This window comes from Physeter macrocephalus, chromosome 10 (assembly GCF_002837175.3).
Source record: "Physeter macrocephalus isolate SW-GA chromosome 10, ASM283717v5, whole genome shotgun sequence".
Taxonomy (NCBI): Eukaryota; Metazoa; Chordata; class Mammalia; order Artiodactyla; family Physeteridae; genus Physeter; species Physeter macrocephalus.
Window position 1 is genome coordinate 45,182,068 of NC_041223.1, and position 10,599 is coordinate 45,192,666.

Sequence of the window (10,599 nt, forward strand, 5' to 3'; positions counted from 1 at the left end):
GCTAGGCCCCTTCCCCAGGCTTTACAATGTTTAGACAAAAGCCTTGAAAAGCCCACTGCTCAGAAATGCACGTTGGATAACTATGTGCTGTCAACAGAGGTTGAACAACAAATCTTTTCTGTTACAATCACTGTTCAGTGTTGAATGTTTGCCATTCATCTCTTCATAGTAAGTGAGATATGGTCAACTTACCTTTATCTTTCTTTTTTTTTGCGGTACACGGGCCTCTCACCGCTGTGGCCTCTCCCGTTGCGGAGCACAGGCTCCGGACGCACAGGCTCAACGGCCATGGCCCATGGGCGGCCTCTCCCGTTGCGGAGCACAGGCTCCGGACGCACAGGCTCAACGGCCATGGCCCACGGGCCCAGCCGCTCCGCGGCATGTGGGATCTTCCCGGACCGGGGCACGAACCCGTGTCCCCTGCGTCGGCAGGCGGACTCTCAACCACTGCGCCACCAGGGAAGCCCTTTATCTTTCTTAAGTGATTCAAGTGTGTAGTGTTTTCCAGTAATCATTTGAGTGAGTTTTTAATGTTTGTTTTTAGCCATATAGAAGATCACTGTAAGAACAGGCAGAGCAGTATAATACCCAAGCTCATAGAACACATCAATCATGAGCTCAGCTGAGATACACAGTGTATAAAGAGGCTGCCTGATAGATACATGGTCATTTCATTTTTCTGCATATTCAAAATTCTACTGAAGGACTAAGCTAGACTAGGAAAAAAAGTGGCCTGGGGCTAAACTATATGTCCATCCCTTCTACCTCCACCCCAGTTTTAGTGAATTTCACTTTGGAGCATCTCCAGGGATGCTAGAGCATTCATTCATTGGGCAGAAATCTACCTGATACTGTGTTAAGTGCTGAGGGATACATGCATGAGCAAAACAGACCCGGTCCTGCCCTCAGTCTAGTCTAACATAAAAAAGCCAGCACTGTGCAATTCACCACACATGCACTGGAAGGATGTTCATGAAACTATTGTGCAGGTTCCTCATGACAACTCCAGGAGAAATTTCTTTCTGGTCCTTGGGTCAAGAGTAGTAGTTCTGTAGAGAAGCTGATCTACTTTTAATCCCATGGACACTCTATACTTCGAAACTAATTGAGCCTTACTTTCTTTGCTGTTAAAAAAATTCCGGGCCCACCTGTGGCCCACTCACGCATGGGACATAAGATGCATTTCAGTAACTGTCTCATTGCTAGTCCAGCTGATGTCCCTTACTTTTTCTTTCCTCCTTTCTTTCTCAGATATTTCTTATTTGAATATTGTTTTTTGTTTCCTTAATCTTTGGGGAAAAAGGTATAGTAGAAAAAAGTTAAAATAAGTAAATAAAAATATACACACATATGAAAATTTTAGGAAAGTAGAGCAATGTCTCCTGACTCCAAAAACTCCAAAAATTTGACTTTTTGGAAATCCCTTAAATCTTGACTAAGAATTGTTTTTATTATTTTCCCACCTTAAAGTTTAAGCTCTTGGGGGAAAAAAGCTGATGGAGAATTTCTAGTTATTTGGAATCCAATAATGTTCTCTTTTTAATTATGTAAGGACTGAATGCAGAAAGCAACTATTTATAAATGAGAATACCCCCATGTGCCAACTGACGTACACAAAACTTGCTCTGGTGACTAGGTGATATTGTATTAAAAAATGAATTGACTTTAAGTGTAATAAAATGCATTTTCTGTTGTTACCAGCTCTAGATTTATGACCTCAGCTCATTAAGCTTTCTTAAAGAAGTTGTCAGATTAAGTTCTAATCACACTTTTATATAACACAGAGCCAACTATAACCCAAATCCTAGCTTTCATCTGGAAGATGAGATCTATAGGGGACTTAATTCAAAGGTCAGAGACATTATTGGTGATGCTGAAAATAATTTGCCATTTTATATATAGGTTAAAATAATACCTTTTTAAATTTGATTTTTAGAACTAAGTTAAGAACAATTAAATTACTCTGTTACTTGTACTGTTATGAAGGATGTTATGAAGAATGCATGACATTAACAGAAGGCAGAAGAACAAAGGAGAGAGCTTCTGAGAGAGAATATGGGCATCTCCGCAAAAGCAGATACAGTATGTAGACATGTCTCATCTTTCTGTGGTGCCCAATCATCTGGGTACTCGCTGACACACAGAATTATAATGTCAAAAGAAGAAAGTTTTGCATGTTGTTATTTTTCAATCACCACCATCATCATTATCAATCTATGAGATTCCCTTTCTACTTTGTAGTACATTATATCAGATGAACACATAAGATCAGTATATCATTAAATAATATTTTCCATTTAATTTTTCCAATGGCCCTAGACTCTTAAATCTACAGGTGTGACCTTTCAGCTCTTTATTTACAAACTACTCAAATGGTATATGTACAACTGATTCACTTTGCTGTACACCTGAAACTAACACAACATTGTAAATAACTATACTCCAATAAAAATTACAAGAAAAAAACCCAAAAAACCCCAAAATACTCAAATGAAATGAATCACATGAATAAATCTGTATGCATGTATATCTCAGATGTACTTCTTTTGAATACCAGACAAAAGACACATCACTGTTACTTTCCCCTAAGCCATCATGATTGGTGTTACCATCAGATTTTATATGCCAAAAAAAGGGCCCAGGGGAGCATCGCTGAAAGTTTTAATGGAATAAAGCCAAAAGGAATATGTTATGAGTTGAACAGATGTTTTAGTTTTGAGAGCAATTTGGACAAAGATAAGTAAAATCTCCAAATAAATCCCAAACAAATACTATTTCCTTACAGCCTACATACACCAAATTATAAACTAAATAGGATCTAAGTACTAAGCAAATATCAGTAACAATAATTATCATTATTCTTATTTATGAAGGCTTACTATTCGGTAGGAACTGTGTTAAATACTTTATATTATCTCATTTAATCCTCAAATCTTTAAGTCATGAATACAAACTATTAAGATATTCCAATAAAAATTATTTTAAAATTTTTAAAAATTTAAAGATAAATAAATAAATTAATTTAAAAATCCAGATAGTCTTGAATTCTACTTAATTGAAAAACAAAAAACTAATGAACCCCTACTATTAAGTGATCCTTACACTTAATTCTGAGCAGAGAATATAGTCCTAGCTTAGGTTTCAAATACCCAATGTTTGCAGCCCTTACCCTAGGTGCAAATTTTTAACTTACTGGGCTATTTTTTTCATCACTGAATCCCCAGCACCTAGCATGGTACATGACATACAACAGATGCTCAATAAATGTTTGTTAATTGAATAAGTGAGTGGAAACAATTTAGTCACTGGGTTTTCAAAGGAGTAGAAAGGATCCTCACGGAATATGGCAAATGTATTAAGTCTGATGAAGCCATTGTAGGAAGCGTTTTAAATTAATTAATTAATCAAATTGATTGATTAATCAATATTAATTATTGATCTCTCTTTTAAATTACAAAATAATGGCTATATTTCACTGCACTGTACAATATATCCTTGCTGATTATTTATTTTATACACAGTAGTTTTTTTAAACATCTTTATTAGAGTATAATTGCTTCACAACAGTGTGTCAGTTTCTGCTTTATAACAAAGTGAATCAGTTATACATATACATATGTCCCCATATCTCTTTCCTCTTGCATCTCCCTCCCTCCCACCCTCCCTATCCCACCCCTCTAGGTGGTCACAAAGCACCGAGCTGATCTCCCTGTGCTACTCGGCTGCTTCCCACTAGCTACCTATTTTACATTTGGTAGTGTATATATGTCCATGCCACTCTCTCACTTTGTCCCAGCTTACCCTTGCCCCTCCCCGTGTCCTCAAGTCCATTCTCTAGTAGGTCTAGTAGGTCTGCATCTTTATAAATAAGAGTCAGTCTTTTATTTTCCTCTGAAACCAAATATAGGTGAACTATGTCCTAAGACGATGACAACGACCACAATACACTTCTCTGGGCACAGTGGGGACATATGATTTAGTTGGTTTAAATACGAACAGTTGAACTACCAAAATATTTAGCAGTGTTTTAAGTTGTCAAAAAGTGATTGATTATATTCAACTACAATTTAATAAAAATTTAAGGGTCTAGGGGTTGGGTGGGGTTGCTCTTAAAAAGTTAAAATTTCCATAAAATCATTTAAAAGTACAACGTAGTAACAGTATTTGCCAAGACAAAAATATTCCAGTAGCTCAACTTTTTAAGCTAGGATCACTTCTGGAACTAGAAACCAGATGTAAAGGTAAATTCTCAATTTCTGACCTTCATCTTCTAAGAGGTCTAGGGAAAGAAGTCAACTGTTCAGCTCTATTAAATCACAGACTGGCTTTTGGGTTACTGGATAACGGCATAGAGGTATACCTATTTTTATCAATACTGCCATGAACAAAGTACTAGTCCTCTAATAAATTCCTACACAACTCCACAACCAGTAATTCTGAACTTGTAGAAACTATGAAAATGTTCATTTTTATTTATTTTCCTCCTTTTATCATAGGAGTCTAATCCTCTCTAATGACAGCATTCATTTAAGTTGGTATTTATACGCCTGAATGTTTTATATCATCATAATACAATTGCACTGGTCTTGTGAATTCTCTTAATGCGATTGTATTTGTAAAAAAAAAAAAAAAAATCTCCATTAAAAAGTGGTACTTCACAGTTAGCTACTCTTTCATGAAGTGAAACAGACGGCTCTCTGGAACATTTTCATCCACATCTTAATCTGTCAAATTTCACTTATCTATCTAAAACAAAAAGGACTTTAAAAGTACCCTTATAGACAACAAAGGTTTTTTTCCTAAAGTAAATATGGTTGCCACTTTTTAACTAACTGTACAATGTCAAGTGAGTAACTGTAACACTTGATAATAGAAACTTATAAGTCAAATATCCAATTTTCATCCATCTTTATTTTCTTTCTTGGTGTCAGGAGTAGAATGAGGTTAGTCAAGAACAGAAACTATGGCATACACGGCTCAGCTTTGAAACAAATCAAATAAAAAGGTTCTTTCCAACCTAAAATATTGTAAGCTTCAAAATGATTATACATACCTTATAACAAGCCTTAAAAAAATAAGCTCTGATATGGATTTAATGTCAACTCTTCCATAATCTTTTTCGTTTAGAAATTCCAGAAACTCCTTCAAATTCTATAAGCAAACAACATTCTTTACCATATTGGCAGAAATTTAGGAAGTATTAAATTTACTTACCATACTGGCAGAATTTAGGAAGCTTGCAAGCTACCATTATTCACCCTTATGATATCTGAGATGTAACTCTTCACAACATTAAATGCATTTAAAATGCATTTAAAATGCATTTAAAAATGCATTTAAAAATGAGCATTTAAAAATGAGCTCTGTCCAACCCTATGATAAGTATCAGCCTACGTAATTTTAAAAGGATATTTCATACAGTTTGTAATTTTTTTTAGTGTAATTGGACCATGTGTATTAAAACACAGTTTAAATAAGAATACCCGCAGAATCCCTAGTTTAATTAATTCATCCCATACCTTTTGGAAGCAGGTAGACACATTAATTATATACAAATAAAATAAATTTAAGCTAATCAAGAAGAGACAGGAAGTTTGTTCTCAAATCTTGAACTTCTGAAAGTAAATTATTACATAATTAGAATTCCTCACATAATTATACCATAACATTGGTTTTCCTACAGGTTTGGGCAATTTGCTAGTTACTGGGTAAGATCTTATTTATAAATTGTCAATTAATCCCATCACATTTACTTTTAGCTCCTAATTGCCCTAAAATGCAAAGAAATCTTAATTGGCGGAAATCTCTTGCTGGCAAAAGGTTTTAACCACTTGGGGGTCAATCAGAACCTAAGGCCTGATGATGGTAATACAAGGCTGTTAAACAAGAGGGAAAGAAATCTCAACAATCAAGATGATACTATTTACTCAATGCAGCAAATTATTTTTTCTTTGGTTAGGTTCTACCTAAATATTTTTCTTCTAACGTTAAACATGGAAGTTACTAGGTCTTTTGAAACTAGGGACCATTCATAAGCCACTAATAACACAAATAACAAGTATCCTATCCCCTTCTCTCACACACACACACAAGTATGTGAAAACCTGGCCTCTGAGATTTCATTTGACTATGAATTCATTTTTTTTAATTGCAGAGTTTAATACAGTAAGAAGAAAAAGACAAAAATCTACCAACTAGGCTGAGCTGCCATCCTCTCCATGTAGTCTTTGGCCATATCTCGGGCTTCAATGTTCTCAGGATACAGCACGCAGAACATGGCCAAGGCCCCCAAGTTGTTGCCGTAAATTTCATTCCAGCGGGCACTGTACTCCTTGGGATCCCAGGGAGGGAGGTACTCCAAGGGGCTGGACAGCATGATGTGCACGGCCTCAGTGAGCCGGGCGGCAATGTGCTCGTGGGAGCTGGCAGCTCTGAGCTGGAGCTTGGCCACCTCCGCCCTGGAGAAGTACAGCATTGGATGGCTGTCGTAGTTGGCATTCATAAAGGGAATCATGACTTCTGGGTTCTCGTCGGTGACGTAGGCTGACACAAAGCAAAACAAATATATGAAAAACACACTGGGAGCCCCCCGTGTGTGAGTCCTCATCGTGGCCTCAGATCTCCAAATCTCCAAGGCAGCCAAACCATCTTCGAAAGATCCTACAGGACGGAAAAGAGAAGAGGAGGATATGTCAACCAGGGGACCATGGTGAAGTAGGAAATACGCAGTAGGTAACGACCTTGCTTACTATGAAAATTAAGCGTATGAATTTTTAGACTTTTCAAAAATACAGCAAAAATTTGAGCTACGAAGAAACTAAAACCTAATCATTTAATTAACTCATTAATTAATTACACATGATACAACAGACATATTCATTGTGGAAAACAGAAATTTTGGACTTGGGAAAACCGTATAATATCTGCTCGAGTAGAGAAGAAAAACTCTTGCTGGCATTCTTCTCACATTTTATCACACGAAAAGCGTTTTGATTTTACGGTATTTTGGACATTAATATGAAAACCACAGTAACCAAAAGCTTGTGGTAAAATATCGTCTGGGAATCTGAATGGACGTTAGGGAAAAAAAAAAAAAAGAAAATCCTGTCTTAAAAAGAAAATCCTGTCTTAATACAGCCTCCTTCACTCTAAGTTCTCCCCTCTTCTCAGCATTCTCCATTCTGAACCAGGGATTAGGGTCAATCCATCTATATGAATGTGAGCAGACAAAATATTATGAGTAAGGCTAAATATTCTCTTTGTGTCAGCAGAAGGTGGGGACTACGACAACAAAAGCAGGGTAAACATCTGCTAAGCCCATGCGTTCCCTGGGCTGACATCAGCAGGCGTGCAGGGCAAGATCAGACACGGGGTGGTGGGGACTAGAGACTGACATGCCTTCATTCAGAAAATAAAATTCCAGAATTAAAAGGCTGAAGGAACATGTGTGCATTTTCCCCTTATTATTTGAAACTACTGCCTACTTTTTCATTTTGCATTTGGGATTTTGGGGTCATGCAGTAAGTCAGACATTTAAACCAAGCTCACATATTTTCTTAACTGCTTAACTTTCTTGAAAATCCTTTTTTTCAGTGGCAGCTTTGCTCACAGGTTAGCAAGAACGTCTTTCAAAGTAGGAACATTAAAAAAAAAAAAAGAAAGAAACCCCTCAGCCTGGTCTATGTCCCACATCTGGGATAAAGCAGGCATAAAATCCCCCAGAGGAAAGTCAGGGAATTCTTAAAATTCCTCAGAGGGGAAAGGTTATAGAAAGCAGACCAGAAAAAGACAGTTTTATGTAAATAATGAACAGTAGTTTTCAATTATTCAACAGAGAAACTGGTGGAGAAAAATCAACCTCTCCAGCTGAACACAAACTATTTTTCCAAGGAAAATCTGCCTCATCACATTCAGAAGAAAGAAAACTAAGGATTTAACACGCATTGGAGAACAATCCATATTCTCAACTTGGTCTATCTCCAAGAGAAAGGCAACATGGCATCACTTGTAGATGCTGCCATAAACTCTAGTATTCTTTGTATTTCTGAACGTGCTTTAGACTATATATATGTAACTCAGTGGCAGTGATTTTGTGAAGCAGTTTAGATTTACTTCAAGAGTAGAACCTGTAATGAATAAAAACAATACAGCCATGCTAAATAAAATACATAAAATAGAAATAACTCTTGGACTCTACCCGTATTGTGTCTAGCACCCAAATCTTCAAGGCAACTGGCTGCCTCCTTCAAGGCCAGAGAGCTGGCCCAGAGTCTTCTGTGGTTATGTCGGAGGAGGGGTGTGGTCTCTGGCAACACAGAGACATGGCTGAGTCTGAAGTAATGCTCAGTCCCCACTGCCCCCACCACGAGGTGTATTTTTTGCTCTTTTCAGAGAACAAGTGTGCTAATTGTTTTTTTGTAAAGCCTGCATGTATTAAATCCCCAAAGGTCTAAGACTGGATGCAGCCATCAATGCAATTAGCACTGTGGTGGTGGGGGGCGGGGGTTGTAGGCAGCCAAACTGAGGATGGCTTGGAAGTTTCTCCTTTAACTGACCTCTACGTGCATAGAATAGAACTGAAGATCTTCTCTCAACTACTGGGTTTTTGTTTGTTTGTTTGCTTGTTTGTTTTCCTTGTTCAAAAGGCTTTTAATATAAAGCAAATAATTTTTTGCAACATTGCCCAAACTTTTCATTATCAAATTGGCTGAGGCTTCTCAACGATTATCATTTCACCACCATCTTTGAATGAACTGGCCTAACAGATGTACCATTAAAACAGAGCTTCACTCTCAACATATTTTTAAGTTTGTATTCAAACAGTATGAAGAAAACAGGATCAGGGAATTCAGCCATAAAAGTGAATGGATTACTGATACATGCTACATCATGGATGCAACTAAGTGAAAGAAGTCAGACACGAAAGGCCACATATCGTATGGTTCCATTTCTACGAAATGTCCAGCAGTGGCAAATCCGTGGCTGCCAGGGGTTTGGAAGAGAGGGAAATAGGGAATGACTGCTTAAAATGGGTGTAGGTTTCCTTTTGGGGTGATGAAAATGTTTTGCGTCAACTACTGGTTTTTAAATGTGTAGCTCAAGTTCTAGGTGGGTAAGGGGGTGGCATGGGTTATGGATGGATGGGTTGGAAGCTATGTGGAAACTAGAATCTCCATCTCAGATTCTGCACACACATTCCCTAAAAGGGGCTAAGGCTGATTTGTTTTATTCTCTTTCTCCTGCCTTATGCATATCACCGTCCTATCCAGGTTTGGAGTCACTGAGATAGAGACGGCTGCTCCACAGTGACTCTCCCAACACAGGACTGACTCATGCTATGATCGCAGCCACTTCTGCCACATTGCTTCCGGTTACATAGGACGTGCCTGAGGGTATGTAAACAAGAAGCGCTGCTCCTGAAGCACAGACCTCGTTAAGATGTTGTTTTGGGAACCATGCCATCTCAATATGCCAACGGTTAGCGAAGGTTCCCTAGTTATTGCTTCATATTCACGTGAAGGTGTCAGGGCAGAAAGGCCTGAGTTACTGCATATTTAAAACATTCTTGTTGGAATACATGTGGGCCAGTGCAGAACCCACAGAAATTCTGCTGAACAATCATCTACGAAGAATGAGAAGAGAAGACCATGGCACTCGCGGTGGCACAAATTGTGCGGCTTTCCTCACAGCATACACACAACAAGCCCAGCCTCCACTCTCTGTAAGTTATTAATGCCTTTGCTGATCTACCTGAAGAGTTAACATCTCCTGTATTTGGCGGGTACCTGTACCACATCGGACTGTTTCAGCTGTTTATGCCACACCTCACAGGAAGAGGACCACAGCTTCCTCTTTGCATCACAGGGATTAGCAGTGTGTGCCTGGCATATAAAAGGCAGCTCACAGACGCTGGCTGAATTTGTGGGCCTAGGAGATGATAGAGTGGATCTCATCACTGAAATGAGCAAGGAGAAACCTTATTCCTCCTTATTTGAAGCCAAAGCAAGTTTAGAATTTTTGAGAAAAAGTTTCTGCCAGGAAACGAACGGAGAAAAACACTCGCAAGGCCTAGAAACTTCTGTAGCCTAAAACATATTCACTAGGTTTTGTTTTTCTTTTTTAACATCTTTATTGGAATATAATTGCTTTACAACAGTGTGTTAGTTTTGGCTTTATAACAAAGTGAATCAGATATACATATACATATGTTCCTATATCTCCTCCCTCTTGCGTCTCCCTCCCACCCTCCCTATCCCACCCCTCTAGGTGGACACAAAGCACCGAGCTGATCTCCCTGCTCTATGCGGCTGCTTCTCACTAGCTATTTATTTCATATTTGGTAGTATATATAAGTCCATGCAACTCTCTCACTGCATCCCAGCTTATCCTTCCCCCTCCCTGTGTCCTCAAGTCCATTTTCTATGTCTGCGTCTTTATTCCTGTCCTGCCCCTAGGTTCCTCAAAACCTTTTTTTTTTTAGATTCCATATAGATGTGTTAGCACGCGGTATTTGTTTTTCTCTTTCTGACTTACTTCACTCTGTATGACAGACTCTAAGTCCATCCACCTCACTACAAATAACTCAATTTCGTTTCTTTT

General features: G+C 38.2%; 1 protein-coding gene across 5 annotated transcripts in view; it reads right to left on the reverse strand.

Annotated features, from left to right (window-relative positions):
* DSE (dermatan sulfate epimerase) overlaps positions 1-10,599 on the reverse strand; it is a 75,975-nt gene that overhangs the window by 32,075 nt on the left and 33,301 nt on the right. For 3 of the 5 annotated variants that reach the window (XM_007109562.3, XM_024115582.3, XM_024115581.2), the window contains exon 2: positions 6,192-6,660. In XM_007109562.3, the coding sequence (XP_007109624.1) occupies positions 6,192-6,660 (469 nt within the window). Of the gene's footprint in view, positions 1-6,191; positions 6,661-10,599 lie in introns of those variants that run through there. The other 2 variants (XM_007109563.3, XM_024115583.2) reach the window with 2 other exon arrangements.